General features: G+C 42.0%; 2 protein-coding genes and 1 long non-coding RNA gene across 4 annotated transcripts in view; 2 read left to right on the top strand and 1 right to left on the bottom strand.

Moving 5' to 3' along the window:
- The window catches only part of MRPL54 (mitochondrial ribosomal protein L54), a 28,374-nt gene extending 22,755 nt beyond the window's left edge, over positions 1-5,619 (top strand). For both annotated transcript variants that reach the window (XM_075864162.1, XM_075864154.1), the window contains exon 4: positions 5,424-5,619. In XM_075864162.1, coding sequence (XP_075720277.1) covers positions 5,424-5,556 — 133 coding nt within the window. In that variant the 3' untranslated portion in view covers positions 5,557-5,619. The remainder of the gene's footprint in view (positions 1-5,423) is intronic.
- A 3,867-nt stretch (positions 5,620-9,486) lies between these two features.
- Positions 9,487-11,705, top strand: LOC142741163 (uncharacterized). Its single transcript, XR_012881020.1, has 3 exons — positions 9,487-10,139; positions 10,329-10,486; positions 11,442-11,705. It is a non-coding gene; the product is annotated as an uncharacterized LOC142741163 (long non-coding RNA).
- On the bottom strand, positions 10,355-12,569 carry RAX2 (retina and anterior neural fold homeobox 2). Its single transcript, XM_075850543.1, has 2 exons — positions 12,327-12,569; positions 10,355-10,795 (listed from the first exon to the last, which is right to left on the bottom strand). The coding sequence occupies exons 1-2, from the start codon at positions 12,567-12,569 to the stop codon at positions 10,355-10,357; spliced, it is 684 nt and encodes a 227-aa protein (XP_075706658.1).
- Positions 12,570-27,144: the final 14,575 nt, after the last annotated feature.

Genomic DNA, 27,144 nt, shown 5'->3' on the forward strand with positions numbered 1-27,144 from the left:
CAAAGTGGCACAGCTCTCACCTGAGCGCTTCTGCCACTTTGTTTCAGCGATTGGTGGGGTCTTAGTACCCGGACTCCTACAGATTAGAACATTTGACATGTCACTATGACATGTCATTTTTAAAAAAAAGTTTAGTTACTCTTTAAGCAGTCAGACACCCCTCGCAAGTGCATCTGACTGACTGCTGAGTGCTCTATGAGAGGGTCTAAGCGTCTCACACTTATGGCTCTGGGGGGGGGGAAGAAGTTATCCCCCCTATGGAACCCTCAGCAGCCAATCAGATGCTCTGACCCCCCCCCTCACTTGCAGTACAATAACTACTGAAAGCTCTATGGGGGAGATTATACTGCAGGGGGGGGGGGGGGTTCTGCATCTGACTTACTGCAGAGGGCTCTATGGGTGGGAAATAATTTCACACACAAAAAATGTGAAACTAAACACCACACACTATACATTCAAATCACACACTACACGCACACACTATGTAGATTTACATTATAGACACTATAAACTATAGACACAGCACACACTATATAGACTTACATTATGTTCCATATATATATACACACACACACCCACCAGAGCCTCTTCCTCTGCGGTGCTTGTGCTCTGGCAGCCTTCAGGACCTTAATCATGTGACTGTGACGTCACCACAGGTCCTTCACCTTCTAGTTGCAGTTTTGCCGTTATCAGGCAGCTGCTGGAGGTTTAGACAGGAGGGAAAGTGTACAGCTGCACAGAGGAGCAGACTGTCAGGGAGACCCCCTGCACATCACAAACTCTGACAGTCTGCTCTCTACAGCTGATGTGCTGTGCCCCTGTTTCCTGGCCGCAATTGACTCCACCTGCACATCCCCCCCCTCCCTTCATCAGCACGTGGGACCGATGACCGCTAGAATGCGGCCGGCAGCAGCTCTGGATAGTTTTTTTTAACTTGTGTGCGGTTTGGGCGACCATGGGCCCCCTGGGAGCCTTGGCCCTGGGCGGCCACCCGAACCGCCCATATGAGGATCCGCCACTGCTCACAGGTGATGTCTTCTCAGATTCTAGTTGTTCTTTTTCTCTTTTCTTCTCCATCCGGTCCAAATCTCTATGATGACTTCTCCCGGCCACAGCCCATTTCTGCAGTTTGCCGCTCAGATGTCTTCAGCTTCTCACTTTTCAAACATTTCTGCACCTATAAACAAAGATAAAATTCCCATGGTGCCACGCGTAGTGCCCCTAAATATAATCGTGCCATACGCTGTGTCGCGCACGAACAGAGCCCCCTGTAGACAGCCCCACATAGAGCCCCCTGTAGACAGTGCCTTATATACATAGAGCCCCCTGTAGACTGTGCCTCTCATACATAGAGCCCCCTGTAGACGTTGCCCTCCTACATAGAGCCCCCTGTAGACGTTGCCCTCCTACATAGAGCCCCCTGTAGACGTTGCCCTCCTACATAGAGCCCCCTGTAGACGTTGCCCTCCTACATAGAGCCCCCTGTAGACGTTGCCCTCCTACATAGAGCCCCCTGTAGACGTTGCCCTCCTACATAGAGCCCCCTGTAGACGTTGCCCTCCTACATAGAGCCCCCTGTAGACGTTGCCCTCCTACATAGAGCCCCCTGTAGACGTTGCCCTCCTACATAGAGCCCCCTGTAGACGTTGCCCTCCTACATAGAGCCCCCTGTAGACGTTGCCCTCCTACATAGAGCCCCCTGTAGACGTTGCCCTCCTACATAGAGCCCCCTGTAGACGTTGCCCTCCTACATAGAGCCCCCTGTAGACGTTGCCCTCCTACATAGAGCCCCCTGTAGACGTTGCCCTCCTACATAGAGCCCCCTGTAGACGTTGCCCTCCTACATAGAGCCCCCTGTAGACGTTGCCCTCCTACATAGAGCCCCCTGTAGACGTTGCCCTCCTACATAGAGCCCCCTGTAGACGTTGCCCTCCTACATAGAGCCCCCTGTAGACGTTGCCCTCCTACATAGAGCCCCCTGTAGACGTTGCCCTCCTACATAGAGCCCCCTGTAGACGTTGCCCTCCTACATAGAGCCCCCTGTAGACAGTGCCGCCTGTAGAGAATACTCCCCATACATAGAGCCCCCTGTAGACAGTGCCCCCATATAGAGCCCCCTGTAGACATAGAGCTCCCTATAGACAGTGCCCACCATAGAGCCCCATGTAGACAGTGCCCCTCATACAAAGAGCCCCCTGCAGATAGAGCCCCCTGTAGATAGTGCCCGACATAGAGCCCCCCCATAGATAGTGCCCCACATATAGCTACTTTAAAAAAACAAAACGTTACATACTCACCTGATCCCGTTCACATGATGCAAGCCTGCTCCCTTCTGAGCAGGTCTGCTGGGGCTGAACAACGCAAGCGGCGCGATGACATCATCGCGCCGCTTGTGTCATTAAAAGGCTTTGAATGGTAGGGCTCATCTCGCGTCATGGACAGTGCGGCCCTGACTATGTGTGCGCAGAAATGGGGGCATTATGATGTGCAGGGAGCACTATGGGGCATTATTCTGTGTGGGGGGCAGTGTCAGGGGGTGTAGTATACAGCAAGCTTAGAGGATAAATAATAATTCAATGGCGTAGCATGCAAATCGGTGGCGTGTCATGCAAAATTGGTGTGGCCTAAATAATCATTCATTAATAATAATCAAGGTTACATGTTCAATTCATCGTAATGTTGATTTAAGTTATAATCACCCAGCCCTAATTGAAATCTAATATTTGGTCCAGTTCTCCTGACTGTAGTCCAACTTTTGCAGAGATTTAGCAAGAGTCTAAAAATTGCAAGTTGCTCCTTAGCGTCAATTACAAACTGTTACTTTTAGAAACTACATTGTTTGTAGTCTGTTGCTAAAGAGCCACTGTTTTTTGTCCTGTAGCACACAGAATATAAATACTTAAATGAAAGGCACTGTAGAGGGGATCTCCATGAGTGTCAAACATTTATTCAGCATGTTAACACATTAACTGCCTTTAGGAGCCACTACAGAACCTAATAAGTTTTGTTTAGTCTTCTCCGCAAGTTTAACCAGAAGAGCATGCTGTAACACATTATATAGTAGACTGACTGAGCACACGCTGTATCCAGAGTTGCAGCTTGAAGCGCCTTGACCCCCAAAGCAAAATCTGTAACAGGCCCCCCCATCTACCATGTGGCATATATAATACTGGTCGTCTTATGTGGTAGAGGGGCCTCTGTTGCTACTTCTGCCACACCACTGGCTGTATCATAATGGAGAAATGAGAAACCTGCTACTGCTCTTGTTAACTTTATTCAATCTGATACATCTTTACCCCTTACACTGACATTTCATTGTTTTGCAAAAATAAATTTCATTGGCATACATAAAGTGAGAACAGTGCTTCAGTTACTGATGAATCGAGTACTTACTCAGCGGTCCCTGGGCAATATCCGCTAATCGCGCAGAGTTCTTCACAATCAACTTAACCCCTTAGTGACCAGCCCATTTTAGGCCCTAATGACCAAGCTATTTTATTTGTTTTTCTATAGTCGCATTCAAAGAGCTATAACTTTTTTATTTTTTCGTCTACATAGCTGTATGAGGACTTTTTTTTTGCGGGATTAGTTGTACTTTTTAATAGCACCATTTTTGGGTACATATCATTTTTTATTAACTTTTTTTGGGGGGATTATAAAAAAAACCCTGAAATTCCGCCATTGTTTCATGCGTTTTTAAATTAACGCCGTTCACTGTGCGACGTAAATAACATGTTACCTTTATTCTATGGATCGGTACCACATATGTAGAGGTTTTTTATGTTTTACGACTTTTGCACAATAAAAACACTTTTGAACTAAAATTATTTGTTTTCCAAAAGACGTAACTTTTTTATTTTTCCATCAATGTAGTGATTTTTTTGGGCTTGTTTTCTGCGGGACGAGACGTAGTTTTGAATGGTACTGTTTTATGGTACATGGCACTTATTGATTCTTTTTTATTATGACTTTTTTGGGGGGCAATGGAAAAAAATTGCAATTTCGCCATTGTTTCTTGCGTTTTTTTTACGGTGTTCACCTTGCGGTTTAAATTACATATTAACTTTATTAATGGAGTCATTACGGTCGCGGCGATACCATATATGTGTACATTTTTTTTATTTATTTTTTGACACTTTTACTAAATAATACCACTTTTTATGGAAATGGTTTTATTTATTTTTTTACTCTAATTTTTATTATTAATCGTTCACATTTATTATTTATTTCACTAGTCCCACTAGGGGACTTTACTGTGCGATCTTCAGATCGCTGCTATAATGCTTTGGTATACTTCGTATACCAGAGCATTATTGCCTGTCAGTGTAAATCTGACAGGCAATCTGTTAGGACGTGCCTCCGGCGCGTCCTAGCAGGCATATGTCCAGGGCAGACCTGGTGGCTTTTATCAAGCCCCCGGCTGCCATGACACCCCATCGGAGACCCGCGATTGCATTTGCGGGCCGCGGATGGGTGACAGAGGGAGCGCACTCCCTCTGTAAACAAAGTTAAATGCCACGGTCGCTATTGACGGCTGCATTTAACGGGTTAAACGGCCGCGATCGAAGTAAACTTCGATCGCGGGCGTTGGAGCAGGAGCTCGGCTGTCATCAGACAGCTGAGCCCCGGCTCCAGCCTGCACGGGAGACCCGTGCAGGACTTAGACTAGACGAACGTGAAAAGGCGTCAGCCTAGCCTAAGGCCCCTTAGTGACCAATGTGAAAAGGCGTATTGTTGGTCACTAAGGGGTTAAAGAAACACTAAATATACAAAACAAAAAAAACAAAAACATTCCTGCCATTTGATCCTAATGTATCCCCTATAAGACAACTGGCTGCAGAATGAGACTTCTGCATGCCACGTACATAATTTTTTTCCCATGGAATTATAAATCATTTTCATCAATGTGTTGTGATAGATATATATTTTATGATTATGATTTTTCTAGAGTGACTTTGTCAGGAATACCGTAGTCTATTTAATCTTAATGTATGACTTAAAGCAATCCTCCGGTCCCGGGACAACATTTTAAATTTGGTGTATATGGTACACCTGTATCTTACCTGGTACCCTCCAGTTGCCCCCTTATGTCGTGGATCTGCCGTTTTAGGGTTCCCTCTGGGCGGTCCCAAAATGGCTGCAGCGTTTCTTGGACTACGATTCTGAGACACTGTTCTCGGGTTGGCCAGAGCTGTTTACAAGAGCAGTACTGTCCAATCCGTAAACAAAGGGAGTTTCTGAGAAGCGCTGTGGCCATTTTGGGACAAAATAGATCCACGGCAAAGGGTTCCAACAGGAGGGCACTCCATATACCCCATCACATTTAGAATCTTGTCCTGAGACCGGAGGGTCAGTTTTTAATTGTGTAATCGCCCTTTTCTGAAGCTCTTTTTCTCATGTTCCCTTTTACTGTATTTTCTTAGGCTTTTTCAGCTGGATTTAGGACCACCTAAATCTTTGGAAGAAAGAAGTCCAGACACTCCTCAATACTGGAAGCTTCTACGAAAGTTGCACATGCGTAGAAACAATCGTCTAGCCAAGACTAAGAGGTTTTAATAAACAAGCCTGTCTTACAAATGAACAAACCTCTGAAAATCACAAATAAATTATTCCTCTTTATATGTTCGGTGTCCAGTTGACTTTTGAAAATTAACATAAAGCAAAATGTTTGAAAAGTATATCTTAAAATTTGAGGTCTGGAATTTTGTTTCAAATGTGTCACAGACCTAGTTACCTAGTTACATGGTTTGTACGGTTGAAAAAAGACACATGGAATGTCCTTCGAACTTGTTATGGGACTGACGCTATCGTTAAGACCCCTGTGGTCACCCTGTTCAAGCCTAATTAATTCCAGTTTGTTAAACCTGAATGGGAAGGGGGTCACTTATCTACCCTTGTCTCGAGTTTTTATTTAGTGATAGACTATGATTTACACGCTTAACTTGGACTTTTATGCATGCATGTTGGTGCATTGTCCCTCCCAATCATATGTTACATAGTTAGTACGGCTGAAAAAAGACACATGTCCATCAAGTTCAACCAAGGGACGGGAAAAGGGAAGGAAAAATTTCTACACATAGGAGCTAATATTTTTTTGTTCTAGGAAATTATCTAACCCTTTTTTAAAGCCATCTACTGTCCCTGCTGTGACCAGCTCCTGCGGTAGGCTATTCCATAGATTCACAGTTCTCATGGTAAAGAAGGCTTGTCGCCTCTGCAGCTTGAACCTTTTTTTCTCCAGACGGAGGGAGTGCCCCCTTGTTTTTTGAGGGGGTTTTACAAGGAACAGGATTTCACCATATTTTTTGTATGTGCCATTAATATATTTATATAAGTTAATCATGTCCCCCCTTAGTCGTCTTTTTTCAAGGCTAAATAGGTTTAATTCTTTCAATCTTTCCTCATAACTTAAATTCTCCATGCCCCTAATTAGCTTCGTTGCTCTTCTTTGTATTTTTTCCAACTCCAGGGCATCCTTTCTATGAACTGGAGCCCAGAACTGAACTGCATATTCTAGATTAGGCCTCACTAATGCTTTGTAAAGTGGCAATATTACATCCCTGTCCCGTGAGTCCATGCCTCTTTTAATACACGACAATATCCTGCTGGCCTTTGAAGCAGCTGATTGACACAGCATGGTGTTATTGAGTTTATGATTTACAAGTACACCCAGATCCTTCTCAACAAGTGAATCCGCCAGTGTAGCTCCCCCTAGGACATATGATGCATGCAGGTTGTTGGTACCCAGATGCATAACTTTACATTTATCTACATTAAACTTCATCTGCCAAGTGGACGCCCAAACACTCAGTTTGTTTAAATCTGCCTGCAATTCATGAACATCTTCCATAGACTGAACTATATTACATAGCTTGGTGTCATCTGCAAAAATAGAAATAGTGCTATTAATCCCATCTTCTATATCATTAATAAATAAGTTGAATAATAGTGGTCCCAGCACTGAACCCTGGGGTACACCACTTATTACCGGGGACCATTCAGAGTAGGAATCATTGACCACAACTCTCTGGATACGGTCCTTGAGCCAATTCTCAATCCAATTACAAACTATATTTTCTAAACCTATAGTCCTTAATTTACCCATTAGGCGTCTATGGGGGACAGTGTCAAATGCCTTTGCAAAGTCCAAAAACACGAAATCCACAGCGGCCCCTCTGTCTAGACTTCTGCTCACCTCTTCATAAAAACAGATTAGGTTAGTTTGACAACTTCTGTCCTTAGTAAAACCGTGCTGGCTGTCACTTATAATGCTATTTATTGTCACATAATCCTGTATATAGTCCCTCAATAGCCCCTCAAAATTTTCCCCACGATGGATGTTAAGCTTACTGGTCTATAATTACCCGGGGAAGACCTAGAGCCCTTTTTGAAAATAGGCACCACATTTTCGCTGCGCCAGTCACTTGGCACTATACCAGTCACTAGAGATTCTCTGAATATTATGAAAAGGGGGACAGAAATAACTGAACTAAGCTCTTTAAGAATTCTAGGGTGTAACCCATCTGGTCCCGGGGCCTTGTTCACATTTATTTTATTTAATATAGCTTGGACCATATCTACATTCATCCAATTCAGTATATCAACTGATATATAAACAGCACTGACACCGGCTACATCAGCTGCTCTTTCTTCTGTTGTATATACAGAGCTAAAGAACCCATTAAGTAACTCTGCCTTCTCTTGATCCCCTGTGATCAACTCCCCATTACCATTATCTAGGGGTCCTACATGTTCAGACCTTGGCTTTTTAGCATTTATATACTTGAAGAATTTTTTGGGATTTGTTTTACTATCCTTGGCCACCTGCCTTTCATTTTGTATTTTTGCTAATTTTATTAAATTTTTACAGATTTTATTAAGCTCTTTATATTTTACAAAGGCTACAGCTGTACCCTCAGATTTGTATTTTTTAAATGCCCTTTTTTTGTCATGTATTGCCCCTTTTCACAGAAGGTGTAAGCCATGTGGGGTTTAATTTGAGTCGTTTATACTTCTTACCTATAGGAATCAATTTTGCACTATAATAATTCAAAGTAGATTTGAAAATCTCCCATTTATCATTTGTTCCATTATTTGATATTAGTTCTTCCCAGTCCATATCCTGAATTGCCGCCCTCATCCTGGGGAAATTGGCTTTCTTAAAATTAAATGTTTTTGCCCTCCCAGCCTGCGTTTGTTTTTTACAGTATAGGTAAAATGTAACTATATTATGATCACTGTTACCGAGGTTTTCACGAACATTGACATTCCCAACAAGATCTGCATTATTAGAAATGACCAGATCCAACAGAGCTTCACCTCTAGTAGGGTCTTCCACAAACTGGCCCATAAAATTTTCCTGCAACAGGTTGAGGAAATGTCTCCCCTTTGCAGGTGAAGCTGAACCATGACACCAATTAATATCCCGGAAATTAAAATCTCCCATTATCACTACAGTACCCGCCTGTGCAGCCCGCTCCATCTGTTTATATAGCTGAACTTCCATCTCCTCAGTTATATTGGGGGGCCTATAGATTACACCAAAAGTAATTTTTTCAGTGTTTACCTCCCTTTCTAGTTCCACCCACAAGGTTTCAACCTCCTCACAGTATTCACCCACTATTGTCTCTTTCACACTCGCCTTCATATCATTTCTCACATACAGACATACACCACCACCTTTCCTATTTGTCCTGTCTTTCCGAAAAAGTGTAAAACCCTGTAGATTTACAGCCCAGTCATGTGAAGAGTCCAGCCATGTTTCAGCAACACCAACTATATCTATATTTTCTTCCAGTATCAAGGCCTCCAGCTCCCCCATTTTGCTTGCTAAACTTCTGGCATTTGTGAACATACACTTTAACTTGCCTGTCAGTTTTTCACTTTTATTATCAGAAATCTGATTTGACATTAATTGGGCCTTTTTATTTACACTGCTGTTTTGTAACGAAAGGATCTCCTTATCTTGTTGCATAGTCCTCTCCCCACATTCTGTTTCTCCCCCCACCAATATAGTCTGACCCCTCTCTAACCTGACTATCCCTTTATTTTCTACATTGACCTCCCTCCTCAGCCCTAGTTTAAATACTCCACCACCCCAGCTAGAATTCTCTCCCCCAGCACAGCGGACCCCCTTCCATTTAGGTGCAAATCATCTGCAGAATACAGTTTGTACCCCAATGAAAAGTCAGCCCAGTGCTCTAGGAACCCAAATCCTTCTCCTCTACACCAAGACTTAAGACATGCATTTAACTCCCTGAGCTCCCGCTGTCTTTCCTGTGATGCGCATGGCACAGGCAGTATTCCTGAGAATACTACTTTGGAGGTCCTTCCCTTCAGCTTGTAGCCTAGTTCTTTAAAATTATTCTTAAGGCTCCTCCACCTACCATTTATTCTGTCGTTGGTACCGACATGGACCACGACAGCTGGATCATCACCAGCCCCTCCCAGCAATTTGTCCACCCGTTCCACCACATGCCGAACCCTGGCACCAGGGAGACAGCAAACCATTCGGTTGAGGCGGTCTTGGCGACAAATTATTCTATCCGTCTTCCTGATTATAGAATCCCCTACAACTACCAATTGTCTTGCTTTACCTGCATTACCCTCCTGCCGACTACTAGCTGGGCTGTTCTCCTGGCTGTTAGGGAGATCAGTATCCACTAGGGCTGCCATTTCTGAGACTGACACCCTCGCATCATCACACAACTTGGCAATTTTGCCTGGAATGTCAGAAACCGGATCGGCCTTCCTTTTCTTTGACCCCTTTCTACTGCCCCTAACTACATTAACCCAGGTTGCCAGGTGCTTTGTGACTAGTAAGGACCAATAAGCGAAGTGCACAGACGTGCATGAACTTTAATGAAAACCTGTAAAGGCAGCCTGTAATGTACTTATGCATGCTCAGTTATTAGCTGTAAGTGACTGAAACCCCAAAAATTAATTTTATATATATGTATATATTATTTATTCATTTTTTTCAACTAGTATAGGCCATGTATATACAGAATTCAGATAACCAGTGCAGGTAAGAAAGATGTTGCACAACATTCTAATTTGATTTTGTTTTTATTTTAGAAAAAATAGTTTTGGAAAAACAACGAAAAGTACAGTATATTTCTGGATCCACTTACATCTTTGTGAGTACCAGTTTAATGTTGCAGAAGCTCCAAAATCCCTTCTACAATTTTTAGACCATTGACTCTTCATGCTAAACAGTCCTATATCACTCTTTCGTTTTTGGTAAAGTCATTTTAAGGTGGCAAGAGATGGGAAGCCTTCATTAATAGTTTATTATTTCTGTGCTTATGGTGTGCTCTTCATTTCAGTTTTACCTTAGACGTGTGGCCATAGGTCAGATTGGCTGCCAAGTCTTATCTATGGTCTGAATGTGCTCCTTGGCCTTCATGCGAAGAGCAGCAATGCTGGAGCTCCTTTGGTCTAACTCTTCTAGCGGAAACTTGTCCACAAAACTGCCCATGCATTGGTAAGGGCCACTGCTTAAAGGCTGTATAGATGTCATTTGAGGTGCACTGTTGAGGAAAGTATGACCAGTGTATGGCGATTGAAGATTTTGTGAAGGAGATATAAATCCTGGCATGCTGTGTACAGTTGCAGCTGCAGATATGGGGGAAGTGAGCCATGGATCCAATGGCAAAGAGGAGCTTAATGGCCCAATACTTGTGGTTATAGGTGTCCTTGAAAATGAGAGAAGTGGGGAGTCATGAAGTTTTGCTGAGGAAGACTCCAACTTCTCTTGTCGCCTCCATTTAGCCCTTCTGTTCTGAAACCAAACCTGCATCAGATAAGAAACGGGGATTTGTGAGGGATTGGGAGGCATCATTCTATAAACAAGTGGAGTGGCAGGTGTTATTGAGGGAGAGCAAGATATCTGCCGCATTAGGATGAGCGCAATTAGCGTTGCCGGGACCAGATCCCTGATAATGATGATTCCATTAACGGCTCGAAGTGTCTGCTAATTGGATAGAGCAGTTTATGGATTAGTAGGGAGAGGGTGAAAAAGCACATAGGGTAATAAGGGGCAGGGGTGACATGTAAATTTAACAGTACATGTGGGTGGAAGGGTCTGCAGCAGGTATTTCCTAAAATGGAAACTAACTTTCAAAGTTAATAATCTGCTGTGCATGCTTTATTAGGAGAATTGAAGGTATGTGTGGTGGGTAAGAATCGAAAAAAATGTATACATCTAATGTCACGAGTACCCATTTGCAGTCAGTAGATTTGCTCAGCAGTAATTTGGACATGGATAATCTTGGTAAGGTATTGTAAAGGTCTATTCACACTGCTGTGAACATTCACTGTATATGCTGGGAAAATCTCCCAACGTATAGCTTAGACATACAGTTGCCCATAGACCGTCATTTAAAAAAAATAAATAAAATATATATATATATGATATATTTTTTAATTTTTTTCTGCAGTAACTGGCTGCATAGCAAAATGCAGTCAGCTGAAGCAAAAGATAAATGAACATTTACCAGCCTGGAAGTTGCCAAAAGGTCACTGTTTTGTCATCCCACGGGCCCTTAGGGGTCTGTTAAAACATTTGGCGAATATAATACACTGCAATTTGCTGTAAGAATTCACCCTTAGAGTCCATCATTTTGTTCCCGTAAGAAATGAATAATCCACTATAAGGCTGGATTCACACGAGCACATTACGTCCGTAATGGACGGAACGTATTTCGGCCGGATGAACACAGTGCAGGGAGCCTGGCTCCTAGCATCATAGTTCTGTACGACGCTAGGAGTCCCTGCCTCGCTGCAGGACAACTGTCCTGTACTGTAATCATGTTTTCAGTACGGGACAGTTGTCCGGCAGCGAGGCAGGGACTCCTAGCATCGTACATAACTATGATGCTAGGAGCCGGCTCCCTTCACTGTGTTCGGTCCGGGAGTTCCGGCCGAAATACGTTCCGTCCATTACGGATGTAACATGGTCGTGTGAACCCAGCCTTACTGTTACATATTGACAGTTTGTGTTCCAAAAGTGCTAAGATATGAATATTTTAATTATATCCTGGAAGAAACGGGAAAAACTGTATCCAGATAAGGGATCCCAATCTACAAATGTTATGCTAGTTTAAAAATCTACAGATCGCTCTATTTTACAAAGAAAATTAAAAAAAATTTAATTTTCTTTTAAAGTTTTTTTGTTTTACCTTTTTTTTACTAATCATGTTAAACAACCTTCAAATAAAAGACAAAAAATTTGAATTAAATATGGTGGAAAGTATGGGACGCTTATAGCTAATATTTGGACAGTGTTTATATATATATATGCTCAGATCTTGCATCTATCTCACCTGTACACGAACTTCTGGAAGACTGACTTTCATGGCCAGCTCCTCGCGGCTGTATACATCGGGGTAGTGAGAACGCTCAAATGCACGTTCTAACTCATGAAGTTGGTAAGTGGTAAAAGTTGTTCGGTTTCTGCGATGCTTCTTTTTTGGGAGTTCTTCTTCTTCCCCTTCTGGAGGGCATGGAGTTGGTGTGTTCTCACCTCTAAGGTCACAAAGGTCTCCATCACATTTGTCTAGAAACATCCTGAATGCTATAAAACAAGAAAAACATAAAACGCTACTAAATTAGACCATCCTGTGTGAAACTTACATAGAGAAATAATGATACAATGAGTAATGTTTTTAATTAAAATTGAATGGATCTGCATTATAATTGGGATCCCATCTACAATGCATATTTTGGAAAAACGCTTAAAATCGTTTACAATTTACCAAAATGCTCACCCATATTTTTACTTGAACCCGACGAGCCTAAATAAATATAGATTTCGGGATAGTAATATATATCATAAACCACTAGATATAACCCAGCAATAAAAATCTATTCTTTTGATGATCAAGAGGGATTAATAAAAATCTATAGATGCGATAGAATAACACGCATAGTCTCCTCTTCTGTGTCCCTAATGTAAGGTAGGATGGGGATACTGACAAGGGGACCACTCATGCTTCTGTTAGCTCATGGTATGCCAGCTAAGCTTCTTATCTGAAGATCTGCTCTACTGTTGAGGGATTAGCAGGGTTTCTGTCTCGTTACAACTTTGCAAACAACAACATAGATGGTTTCCAGAAGGAGACACCTCGGAAGAGATCAGATGGATCAAACAATGTAGGATTGTGATGGCTGCTGTAAATGGTGTCAACTATCAGTGTCATGTACCCTGCATGCAAGTTTTAATTTAGTTGTTTTTATGAAAATAGACATAGCCGTTTTCTGACTGGCAAAAAATCCCACATATTATTTGTAGGAATTTTATTTTAGAGGAGAAGCTATGGACTTGTAGTAGGTATCCCCAATTATTACCATGGTATCCAAAATCTTACGTTACTTATTCACAGAGCCATTTTGTTATAGTTCTGTTTAAAATGACATAATATATGTAAGAAAGAAAAGGACATGCCATATTAATCTACTGTTATAATTGGTGTATCTATACATGTTAATATGTTTAGCCACAAGTGTCAAAGATGACCGGAATAAATTGTCCAAAATCATGACCGAAATATTTTGGTCCATATTCGGCCCAAATGTTCTCTTTGGATTCTACAGAAATATCTGCGCTGTTGAGCCAACGGATGAATCACCTACAACTTGTACTGTAAGTCCTACCTATCAGCCCCATAGATCTACAGGGAAATGGCAGGTATGCAATTTAGTCGGTGGCCGTATTGCAGCAATACAAACCATATGGTGAGCTAAGTTTGGTTCAACAGAACCAAAGGATGTCTGAAAATGGTTGCCGTAATATGAGAATGCAACAATAGGTTCATCAGTAGAAATTATAGGTAGTATTAGGGGGATAAAATATTCATTTGGTAATAGGACAGTCACATGACTCCTGTAACCTTTTTGGTAAAGAAGGTCCCCAACCTGAATTTCATAGCAGCAAAATAGCATGTGTCAACTACTGATGGAAATCCAATGCACTTTGTGTTTATAAAGCTAATATTGCCCTCATATAATAATGTTTCCTGCTATAATAATAAATTGATACCATATCACATACGCTTTAGAACGTGCTGCTGTGATACAATTTGACAAGGTTTATCTATCTATCCTAGGTAGAAGATATGGAAATTCCAAGTTACAATTTATAGAAATGACCCTTAAAACTTTCTGTATAGAAATCTGCATTCTAATCACCAACTCCCACATACGTTATGCAGATATACGTCATTAGTACAAGTGACTATAGCCTTTTTCTTTAGTTCGTATGTGTACCAAACCCACATGTCATGAATTTCCATGGCAGATGCTACTGTTCTCAGAAGGAATTATGTTTCACTAGCATTACCCTTAAGATTTACTCTACTGTACGCTCAAAACCTACACAAGGGCTTGCTTATTCTACGGACAATTCTACAATACCCAAGTTCAATGAGATTGCCTTCGTGTTATTTGGTATATTCCACTATCAATGTCTCTAGGATAAATGCATTTACATTCTATCGCATTCGCTATGAGAGTGGGCTGCTGTGTAGAACTTAATACTACAGAGGCCCTTAGTAGGAGAAATCAGGGTTAATGGGGGTCATTCTAGCGTAAAACAGCAAGCATATTATTTCCAATAGATCTAGAAGGGTCACAAACCGCCAAAATGTGTTTATTTCTGACGAAACATCAAGTAATGTATGTAAGCAATACATGGACTGGCACTCATTTTTACCTGTTTTAGTTGGCTACCTTTTGTATTGCGCCTCTACTTCAGCAGGTTGGGTTACCTGGCAGCGTCTTCTTCTGCTGCACTTAACTGCTAGCAAACAAACGGATCAGTCCCAAAATAAGATCCAGGCTTTGGAGACTTAAGCGGTGGTGGCTGGGAAGGGGGGCCAGCTTCAGTCGGGGATGAAGAGCGCAAAGGAGAGGGAATCTTGGTGAAATCTTCACAGATGTCCACAAGACTGAAGGAAGATTCAGCAGTCGTAGGGGGATTACTTGACTTTATTAAAGGGTCACCTCCCCCTCCTAATGATGATTGGCACTGCACAAGGGATGTAGGGAGAAGGGACATAAGTGCAAAGGGTGGGAAGATTTTTTTATTTTTTTTATCGATTTATAGAGCTGGCATTCAGATTCACTAGTGTCTTAATATGTTAAACAAGTATTAGTTTAATAGACCATTGTTGTCATTACAGGATTGAAATTACAGTCAAATTAATGCAATAAGCCAAAATTATCCACGGAAAGTTTTCTACAGTACTGTGTTTTATGAATGAAATTGTATAAATAGATTTAGATTTATTGCTTGTTCCTTCATGATTCATTAATATGATATTTGGGGATTTATTACTGTTTACATTCAGCATCATTTTCGCAGTATCCATAGTATTACATACAGCACTAGTGAACTTTTAAACATACACAAATTAACAATTTGGACAAGATTAGATTAAATTATTATATTGTTTAAAAAAATAAATTAATTAATAAACTACATATTCTACAGATGTTTCTGTTTAACATGCTTATAAATTAGCCATGCAGCACAAGCCTACTCATACTTTATTTTATTGTATGTGTGTTGATAGTGCTTATTATATATATATATATATATATATATATATATATATATATAATGTGTGTGTGTGTGTTTACTTCATCCTTTCAAAAAAATCCTCTTTTCCTGATTCATTTTTGTGTATGATCCGCATCAAACAAGAAATCTCTACAGAACGTCATTATGGGCTATTTTCTTTGTTTTTCAAATTAAGTTTGCTGTTTTTAATGAAGAAATAGTGGATTAGGTTGGCTATTCCTAACAGGGGACCTCGCTATCAGCTTATGAAATTAGGAAACTTCATTTCCTTTAACCCCTTAAGGACACAGCCTGTTTTGGCCTAAAGGACCAGGCCAATTTTTCCAACTCTGACGTGTCACTTTAAGTGGTAATAACTTTGGAATGCTTTTATTTTTTTTGAACGATTCTGAGATTTTCTGTGATACATTGTACTTTAAGTTAGTACCAAAAATTGGTCAATACATTCAGTGTTTATTTGTGAAAAACACAAAGTTTAGTGAAAATTAGCAAAAAATTACCATTCTTATAAATTCAAATGTATCTGCTTGTAAGACAGATAGTTATACCACACAAAATAGTTACTAGTTCAAATTTCTCATATGTCTACTTTATGGTGGTATCCGTTTTTGAACGTCCGTTTATTTTAACTAGATGTTACAAGGCTTATAACATTAGCAGCAATTTCTCGCTCTTTTTCAAATAAATGTCAATGCCTTTTTTTTAGGGACCAGTTCAGTTCTGAAGTGGCTTTGAGGGCCCTATATATTAGAAACCCCCTATAAATCACCCCATTTAAAAAACTGCATCCCCTCAAAGTGTTGAAATCCGCATTTGGAAAGTTTCTTAACCCTTTAGGCATTGCACAGGAATTAAAGCAAAGTGGAGGTGAAATGTACATGTAATGTTTCATTTTTTTCCAGAAAATCAGATTTTAATACATTTTTTTCCTGCAACACCGAAGGTTTTACTAGAGAAACGCAATTCCATGTTTATTGGCCAAATTCTGCAGTTTTTAGAAATATCCCACATGTGGCCCTAGTGTGCTTATGGACTAAAACAGTCCTCGGAGACAAAGAAGCACCTACTGGATTTTGTGGCCTCCTTTTATATTAGAATATATTTTCGGCATCATATCCGGTTTGAAGAGGTCTTGAGGGGCCAAAACTGTGGAAACCCCCCAAAAAGACACAATTTGGCACCCTTCAAGGAATTTATCAAGGGGTATAGTGAGAATTAGGCTGTGAAAATGAAAATCGAAATTTTTTATTTGTAGTAATTATTTTTTTTTTTTTACAAGGCATAAAGTAGAAAAAGCACCCTAACATTTGAAAAGCTATTTCTCCCGATTTATAGCAATACCCCATATGTGGTAATAAACTGCTGTTTGGACACACGGAAGGGACGGAACGCCATTTGGCTTTTGGAGCTCAAGTTTTGCTGGAAATGTTTTTGGGTGAAAATGTCGCATTGGCAAAGCCCCTGATGGACCAAAACAGTGGAAACCCCCAAAAGTGACCTAATTTGGGAAACTACATCCCTCAAGGAATTTATCTAGGGGTATAGTGAGCATTTTGACCCAACAGGTTTTTTTTTTTTTGCTGAATTTAGTGGAATTAAGTTGTGAAAATGAAAATCTAAGTTTTTTTTCTAATAAAATTTAGTTTTCGATCAGATTTTTCCATTTTCACAATAGACAAAGGACAAAAAGCACCCCATCATTTGTAAAGCAAATCCTTCTGAGCACAGCAATACCCCATATGTGGTAATAACCTGCTGTTTGGACCCACGGCAGGGCTTATAAAGAAGGGAGCGCTATTTGGCTTTCTGGAGCTCAAAGTTTGCTGGATTGGTTTGTGGCACCATGTCAGATTTGCAAAGCCATTGCGGGACTAAATCAGTGGAAACCCTTCAGAAGTGACCCAATTTGGGAAACCACCCCTGAAGGAATTTATTGAGGGGTATAGTGAGCATTCTGACCCACATGTTTTTTTGCTGAATTTAGTGGAATTTTGCTGTGAAATTTGAAAATTTAGTTTTTTTTCTGATTAAAAAGTTCAAATTTTACAGTTTTGCAAGGAATGAAGGAGAAAACGTACCCCTATGTTACAATTTCTCCCGATTATGGCAATATCCCATATGTGGTCATAAACTGCTGTTTGGACACACGCCAGAGCTCAGAAGGAAAGGAACAACATTTTGCTTTTGGAACTAGCTGGAATGGTTTTCGGGTGTCATGTCGCATATGCAAAGCCCCTAAGGGGCCAAAATAGTAGAAACCCCCCAAAAATGACCCCATTTGGGAAACTACACCTATCTAGGGGTATAGTGAGCATTTACACCCCACATTTTTTCCACTAAAATATTTACTTTTTTCATTTTCACTAGTGATGATGGAGAAAAAGAACCCCAACATTTGTAAAGCAATCTCTCCCGAGTACAGCGTATTGCTGTATGTGGTCATAAGCTGCTGTTTGGAAAGGAGTACGTCGAATGTCACAAATGTTATTAAAAAGGCTCTGTCATCACATTATAAGTGCCCTATCTTGTACATAATGTGATCGGCGCTGTAATGTAGATTATAGCAGTGGTTTTTATTTAGAAAAACAATCTATTTTCACCAAGTTATTACCTATTTTAGCTTTATGCTAACGACTTTCTTAATAGACAACTAGGCGTGTTTTTACTTTCGACCAAGTGGGCGTTTTGGAGAGAAGTGTATGACCGTGACCAATCGGCGTCATACACTTCTCTCCATTCATTTACTCTGTACATAGTGATCCTGCGTTGTTCACTGTGTGCAGTCACATACACCCACATTAACGTTACTGAAGTGTCTTGACAGTAAATAGACATCACGTCCAACCAGTGATGTCTATTCATAATTCCGACACTTCGGTAACATTTGTGTGGGATTTACAGCACAGCAAGCGTAATCTCACGAGATCTCGCTGTAAATAACAGCACAGCGTGATCTCGATGTGCTGTGTGAGTAAGTGACACACAAGCGTTACCAAAGTGTCGGGATTGTGAATAGACATCCCGTCCTGGCTGGAAATAATGTCTATTCACTGTGAAGACACTTCAGTAACGTTAATGTGTCTGTATGTGACTGCACATAGTGAACAACGCAGGATCACTATGTGCAAAGTAAATTAATAGAGAGAAGTGTATGACCATTATTGGTCACTGATTGGTCAACATCATACACTTCTCTCCACAACGCCCACTTTGTCAAAAATCAAAACATGCCCAGTTGGTCTAGCCAGAAGTGGTCTTCATGGAAGAATTGCGGTTAAAAAGCCATGCCAAGCTACTCAACTATGCACAAAAACATAATAAGTAGGGTGCAGAAAAATGGCAGTAGGTGCTCTCGACTGATGAGTCACAATTTGAAATATTTGGCTGTAACAAGGTAGTTTGTTTGCCGAAGGGCTGGAGAGCGGTACAATAATGAGTGTCTGCATGCAAGAGTGAGGCATAGAAGAGGTTCTTTGCAAGTTTGGGGCTGCATTTCAGCAATTGGAGTTGGGGATTTGGTCAAGATTAATACAGGCAGATACTTATCCATCATGCGAAACCATCAGGGAGGCGTCTGATTGGCTCCAAATTTAATGTGCAGCAGGACAACAATCCCATCCAATGTCATTAAATGGAAGGTGTCACGAAAAAATTTTTTTTATATGTTTTTGCTTTTAGTATGTTATTACAATTTTATTTATTTGTGTTTTACTTTTTTCTGTCTTTTACTTCTCTATGGAAGCTGCCATATTTTTTTTTTTTTCATCTCTGTATGTGTCGATTAACGTCACATATAGAGATGGAATACGGCACATACATTCCCATAGTGAATGCGAACGGGAGCCGTTCCATTCACTATAGCGTACGCCGTCTGTGTGGGAATGGCGCATGCGCCGCTCCCACACAGTCCAAAAGGAAGGTCTTCGGCCAAGCGACATCCGGCGCCATTTTCATGTGGACCGGAAACCGCGGCCGGACAGTAAGAGGACTACTTCCGGTCGCGGCTGCCGTCCATATGTTCAGAAGCAAGGACTAAGAGCGGAGGGAGCGGCAGCTGCAGGTAAGTTATGTTTGTGTATGTTCGTGTTCACTGTAACTAAGCCTACTACACTGTGCATTCGCTCAAAAAGTGGCGGCACACAGTGTAGAAGGTTTGAACATTCAACCCCCTCCTTTCTCCTGGTACTAGCCAGGATAAAGGAGGGGGATTGTTTGAGCACACTAGAGCGAGTGTGTCTTCTCCAATTTTGCAGCATAAAGCAATGAGGTTGCTTTACCACATGCCAATGCTGCAATTTTTGGAATTGCTCCCTCTAGTGACCAGCACATGGAAATGTTATAAATTAGAATCTAATTTATAATATTTCCTGACTTGTGAAACATTTTTAAAAAATTAGAACAATTTGTAATCATGTATATACTAACTGTTTAACTAAAAAAAAAAATTCTAGCGACACTGTTTTTGAGGTGAATAAATCCACTTTGCTTTCATCTACCTTGAAGTCCTGGTGCCGTCACTGTGTCCTATATTTTTCTCTATCTTAAAAAAAAGGGGAATTGATTCATCCCCCGGTGACGAGCACGTGGCCTGATTTTTTTGATATTGTGGAGTGCTGTGTTCATCTATTTTTGGACTATATCTATATATCTATATATATATATATATATATATCAGTGGGTAAAGTAGTTGATGGCAGATATGTGTCATTGAGGTTTTATGGGTGACTGAATATGTAAGAAGGTCACTGCATACTCCATGCCTGGTGTCGTCTACCTGAACCTGGAGTCCAGGTGTGTCCAGAGAGACTAATAAAGAAGACTGTTAGAGAGCAGTATGGAGTGTGTGGGGTTGAAGAAAGACCAGGGTGAAAAGAGCAAGCACATTTGGACTGAACCTACAAAGCTTGGTGAGACGCACTGAACTTGAGTTGTATGTTATTCGAAACTAAGGACCTTTTATTTTCTACATTTCCTGCAAAAGCAAGCCTGTTTAAATTGCTGTTTGTGACACTGCACAATAAACTCTGGACAACTGTACATGTAAATCTGACAGTTTCTGCCTGATTGTTTAGCTACAAGACTGACTGGAAGATCCAGTTTTACATTACAAATATAAATATATATATATATATATATATATATATCTCTGCTTTAATAATCTTTATTTCCCGACTAATTATTTTTTTCAGTCCCACTAGGCGACTTCACTATGCAATCTGCTGATTGCTTGTATAATACTTTAGTATACTTAGTATACCAAAGCATTATTGCCTGTCAGTGTAATGCTGGCAGACAATCTATTTGGCCTATTAGGCAGATACCGGTGGCAGACCTGGTGCCTTTGATCGGCGCCTATGATCTTGTGGGTACAGTGGCAGTACCCACGAGATCTCCGTCACAGATAATGGCAAAATAGTTCCTCATTAAGCGCATTGGTTTTCAGGGGTTAATAGTACATACAGCAGCATTGAGCTGTTTAGCAGGTGTCAGTCATCTCACTGGAGGCTGAGAACTCAGCAGACTTCTGGATGAAATTTTGCAGACGTTTTAGAGATAAGGACACCTATGTGCCCAGCTAAGTCGGTTACAGAGCTGCTGTATACTGGCTAGAATTTGTTTTTACAAGCATGTGCCTGGAGCTTCTCTTTAATGTCATATCTATTCATATACTACTAAAGTCATATTGATCTATATGGCTGCAATAGCCTCTCATGTATAAATACAGAATTAACCCCTTCCTGTCAGTTTTAGTTTTTTACTCCTCCCCTTCCAAAAGCGTTTTTCCTTTGATGTAGCCGTATGTGCTTGTCTTTTGCAGGACGAGTTGTAGGTTTTTCTTACGGCACCATTTATACTACCATATAATCTACTGAGATACTGTAAAAAAAAATATTTGTAAGGTAGGATTGGGAAAAAATAGTGATTCCTCAAATTATTTTGGGGGGGGGGTTTCATTTTTACAGTGTTCACCGCACTGTAAAAAAAAAAAAAACTTTAACTTTATTCTGTGGGTCAATACGATTACGGCAATATATAATTTGTTGTTTTTTGTTTTACTTTACTACTTGTACAAGGAAAGAAATAACTAATTTGTTTTGTGTCCGTACTAGTCAAATGTTTGGACACACCTTTTTATCCCATGCTTTTTCTTTTTTTTTTTATAATGTAGATTCATTTTGAAGACATGATAACTATGAAGGAACACATATGGAATTAATTAGTAAACAAAAAATTGTTAAGCCAACCAGAATATGTGTAATCTTTTAGATTCTCCTTTTGCTTTGATGTCAGCTTTGCGTACTATTGGCATACTATCATCTTCATGAGGTAGTCCCCCGGAATGGTTTGCCAACAGTCTTGAAGGACTTCCCAGAGGTGCTGAGCAGTTGTTAGCTGCTTTTCCTTCAGTCTGCGGTCCAACTGATCCCAAATCATCTCAATTGGCTTTAGGTTGAGTGATAGTGGAGGCCATGCCATCTGATGCAGCACTCCATCACTCTCCTTCCTTGAAAAACAAATGATGGTCCCACTAAGCGGAAACCAGATAGAATGGCATGTTGTAGAATCCTGTGGTAGTCATGCTGGTTAAAGAGGCTCTGTCACCTCGTTATAAGTGCCCTATCTCCTACATAAGGAGATGGGCGCTGTAATGTAGGTGACAGCAGTGTTTTTTATTTAGAAAAACGATCTAATTTCACCGCGTTATGAGCGATTTTAGCTTTATGCTAATTAGTTTCTTAATGCCAAAGTGGGAGTGTTTTTACTTTAGACCAAGTGGGCGTTGTACAGAGGATTGTATGACGCTGCCCAATCAGCGTCATACACTTCTCTCCATTCATGTAATCAGCGCATAGTGATCTTGCTAGATCAGTATGTTCAGTCACTTACACATTGACGTTACTGAAGTGTCTTGACAGTGAATAGACATTCCTTCCTTCCAGCCAGGACAGGATGTCTATTCACAATCCAGACACTTCGGTAACGTTTGTGTGGTACTTGAAGCAGAGCAAGCGTAATCTCGCGAGATCACACTGTAAATTACAGTTTACAGCGAGATTACGCTGTGCTGTGGTGTAAGTCCCACACAAACGTTACCGAAATGTCGGGATTGTGAATAGACATCCCATCCCGGCTGCAAGGAATGTCTATTCACTGTCAAGACACTTCAGTAACGTAAGTGAGTGACAGCACATCATGATCTAGCAAGATCACTATGTGCTGATTACATGAATGGAGAGAAGTGTATGCGCTGATTGGTCAGCGTCATACACTCCTCTTTACAACGCCTACATGGTCAAAAGTAAAAACACGCCCAGTTGGGCATTAAGAAAGTAATTAGCATAAAGCTAAAATCGCTCATAACATGGTGAAAATAGATTGTTTTTCTAAATAAAAAACACTGCTGTCACCTACATTATGTAACGCCTATGGCCGCGATCCGTCGTTCTAACTTACCCCTTGACGACCGCGGCCATGGACATCCTGCTGCTGTGCTGCGTCGTCCCCCTGTGAGGCGCCGGCACTCCCTTCCGGGTATCGAGACTGTCTCAGGAGGGGGTAAGAGCGCACATGAAATAATTAACTCTCATGTGTTCCTGGACTGTAAGAAAGCCACCGACCTTCTGATCCTCGTCTGAGCGTTGTTGTTGTTGTTGTTTCCCAAAGTTTGTCTTGCAAATGGTCTCCTAATTGTCTTCCAGTTCCCAGTGTTCCCCGTAACTGTATCCTGTATCCCGTGCTATCCAGTACTATCCTGGTCTACTGCCGTGCTGAGCTGTTGTCGTGTTGTGCTGCACTCCACGCCTGTTTTCATTAGAGGTGGACGCTTCCTCTGTTGGTGTGGGTACACTGTTGTTCCAGAGAGGTTCTAAAGGCAAGACTGTGGTATGTGGCTACTATTCCAAACTGTTTTCTTCTGCAGAGCGCAACTACTCGATTTGGGGATCGGGAGTTACTGGCCAACAAGCTGGCCCTGCAGGAGTGGAGACACCTATTGGAAGGCGCAGTCCATCGTATCCTGGTCTTCACGGATCACAAGAATCTGAACTATCTACAGACAGCTCAACGGTTGAATCCTCAACGAGGGGTCCAGTTCACCTCTACGTTTTGGAGAGCACTCTGCGGCCTCCTCGGTGTAAAGTTGGACTTCTCTTCGGCCTATCATCCCCAGTCCAATGGGCAAGTCGAGAGGATTAACCAAATTATGGAGAACTATCTGCGTCACTTTGTTTCCCGACGACATGATGACTGGGTGCAGCTGCTCCCGTGGGCAGCATTCTATAATAACCATACTAGTGAGTCCACCACCTGCAGCCCGTTGTTCATAGTCTACGGCTAACATCCTTGAATACCTCTTCCTGACTCTACTATGTCCCAGGTGCCTGCAGCTAACTCGACCTTCAGGGACTTTCTGCAAATATGGCAACAGACCAGATCTTCTATTCTGCAGGCAGTTGACCGCATGAAGAAAGAAGCAGACACTAGAAGACGGGATCCTCCTCAGTTTCTTCCAGGTATGAAGGTCTGGTTGTCCTCAAAGAATATCCGGCTGAGGGTGCCATCCTGCAAATTTGCTCCCAGGTTCCTCGGACCCTTCGAGATCCTGCTACAAATTAACCCGGTGTCTTACAAACTGCGGCTGCCTCCTACCCTCAAGATCCCTAACTCCTTCCATTTCTCCTTGCTGAAGCCCGTGGTCCTGAACTGCTACTCTAGGACTCCTAGTTCTGCAGTGGCTTCTGGCGGCTCGTCAGGACCTTTCGAGGTAATGGAGATTCTAGCCAACAAGAAGGTGGGAGGAAGGACGTTTTATTTGGTGGGTTGGGGGGGATTCGGTCCAGAAAAGAGGTCTTCGGAGCCAGAGGAGAACATCGATGTCCCTGTCCTCATGAGGAGGTTTCTCTCCCGATCTGGCCCCAAGAAGAGGGGAGATACTGTAACGTCTATGGCCGCGGTCCGTCGTACTAACTTACCCCTCGACGACCGAGGCCATGGACATCGTGCTGCTGTGCTGCGTCGTACCCCTGTGAGGCTTCCGGGTATCACTTCCGGGTATCGAGACTGTCTCCCGGAGGGTGCGCGCGCTCGTGCCCGCTTTTAAAGAGCCAGCGCGTGCACATGAAATCATCATCATTAACTCTCAGGATTTCCTGGACTATAAGAAGACCTCTGCCCTTCTGATCCTCGCCTGAGCGTTGTTGTTGTTGTTGTTTCCTAAAGTTTGTCTTGAAAATGGTCTCCTAACTGTCTTCCAGTTCCCAGTGTTCCCCATACCTGTATCCCGTGCTATCCAGTACTATCCTGGTCTACTGCCGCGCTGAGCTGTTGTCGTGTTGTGCTGCACTCCACGCCTGTTCTGCTATTCAACGCCTGTCGTCTACCTGCTGCCTGGTCCCAGCCGAGCCTGCCTTGCTACTGTCTACATTGCCTCAGGTACCCTATCTGCACTATAGACTCTGTACCATACCTGTTTGACCAGCTGCCATCCCGCTACACGGTACCGCCCAGTGGGTCCACACCCCGCGTCGTGACACATTACAGCGCCGATCTCCTTATGTAGGAGTTAGGGCACTTATAATGTGGTGACAGAGCCCCTTTAAGTGTTGCTTTAATTTTGAATAAGTCACTAACAGTGTCACCAGCAAAGCCCCTCTCACACCAACACACCTCCTCCTCCATGCTTCACGGTGGGAACCACACATGTATAGAGTTAACACTACACAACTGACATTGTATTGATAATTGTAGATGTACGTTCACTTGTAGTCAAAATAGATATCACTGCCTGTATGAACGATTAAAATTGAATTTTATTATAGTAATCAAAAACTAAAAATGGGCTAGATAGCCAAAGAACTATTAGAGGCGTAAGCATGGCGACCAGTAGGGGTGTGCAAATGGGTACTATATGTGTCTGTGTACACCTCAAGATGCCTAAAGAAATCTCCCCCTCTTGATTTATGATATAAACACCTGGTCATCCATGCCACTAGAACTGTGTCCCTACGCGTTTCAGCACTCCTTGTTGGCAGGGTGCATCATTAGGGGTCACAATATTTATTGATTAAGAACACCTAATGGCCGGGAAGCACCTATTGCGTGCTTAAACCATCACCCGGCTCGTGTACGACACTAGTCAGCTGGTCGAACACGAGCAGAGTGAATGCCGGACATAAATAGTGGTAGTCCCTCCCACACAGCGATAACCTGGCGCCCAGCCGGCCAATCCCATGCAGGCATACGCCAATGACGTCACCTGGACAGGGCGAGCCTCCGGATACACATGTACAAACCATTCGCTCACCTTTTCTGCCTCTCACAAAGGCATTCTCAAATATTGACTCATCAGACCGAAGTACAGATTTCCACTGGTCTTATGTCCATTTCTTGTGTTTCTTGGCCCAAGCAATTCTCTTCTTGTTATTGTTCAGCAGTAGTGGCTTCTTTACAGCGTTTCGATCGTAAATGTCTGATTCCAGCAGTCTCCTCTGAACAGTTGATGGTGAGATGTGTCTGGTACTTGATCTCTGTGAAGCATTTATGTGGGCTCTTATATGAGGTGATGTTAAAGAGGCTCTGTCACCAGATTTTGCAACCCCTATCTGCTATTGCAGCAGATAGGCGCTGCAATGTAGATTACAGTAACGTTTTTATTTTTAAAAAACGAGCATTTTTGGCCAAGTTATGACCATTTTTGTAGTTATGCAAATGAGGCTTGCAAAAATCCAAGTGGGAGTGTTTAAAAGTAAAAGTCCAAGTGGGCGTGTATTATGTGCGTACATCGGGGCGTTTTTAATACTTTTACTAGCTGGGCGCTCTGAAGAGAAGTAACATCCTCTTCTCTTCAGAACGCCCAGCTTCTGGCAGTGCAGATCTGTGACGTCACTCACAGGTCCTGCATCGTGACGGCCACATCGGCACCAGAGGCTACAGTTGATTCTGCAGCAGCATCAGCGTTTGCAGGTAAGTCGATCTTACCTGCAAACGCTGATGCTGCTGCAGAATCAACTGTAGCCTCTGGTGCCGATGTGGCCGTCACGATGCAGGACCTGTGAGTGACGTCACAGATCTGCACTGTCAGAAGCTGGGCGTTCTGAAGAGAAGAGGATGTTACTTCTCTTCAGAGCGCCCAGCTAGTGAAAGTATTAAAAACGCCCCGATGTACGCACATAATACACGCCCACTTGGACTTTTACTTTTAAACACACCCACTTGGACTTTTGCAAGCCTCATTTGCATAATTACAAAAATGGTCATAACTTGGCCAAAAATGCTCGTTTTTTAAAAATAAAAACGTTACTGTAATCTACATTGCAGCGCCTATCTGCTGCAATAGCAGATAGGGGTTGCAAAATCTGGTGACAGAGCCTCTTTAATTTGCAATTTCTGAGGCTGGTAACTCTAATGAACTTATCCTCTGCAACAGAGGTAACTTTTCGTCTTCCTTTGCTGGGGCGGTCCTCATGGAAGACAGTTTCATTATAGCGTTTTCATGGTATTTATGACTGCACTTGAGTATACCTTCAAAGTTCTTGAAATGTTCCGGATTGACTGACCTCATT

The sequence above is a fragment of the Rhinoderma darwinii genome, chromosome 1 (assembly GCF_050947455.1).
Source record: "Rhinoderma darwinii isolate aRhiDar2 chromosome 1, aRhiDar2.hap1, whole genome shotgun sequence".
Classification (NCBI taxonomy): domain Eukaryota; kingdom Metazoa; phylum Chordata; class Amphibia; order Anura; family Rhinodermatidae; genus Rhinoderma; species Rhinoderma darwinii.

Coding starts and splice junctions, on each gene's coding strand:
- RAX2 (XM_075850543.1), bottom strand. CDS start 12,569: ATGTTTCTAGACAAATGTGATGGAGACCTTTGTGACCTTAGAGGTGAG. Junction 10,796..12,326: donor TTCCAGAAGTTCGTGTACAG/GTGAGATAGATG, acceptor TATCTGATGCAG/GTTTGGTTTCAGAACAGAAG.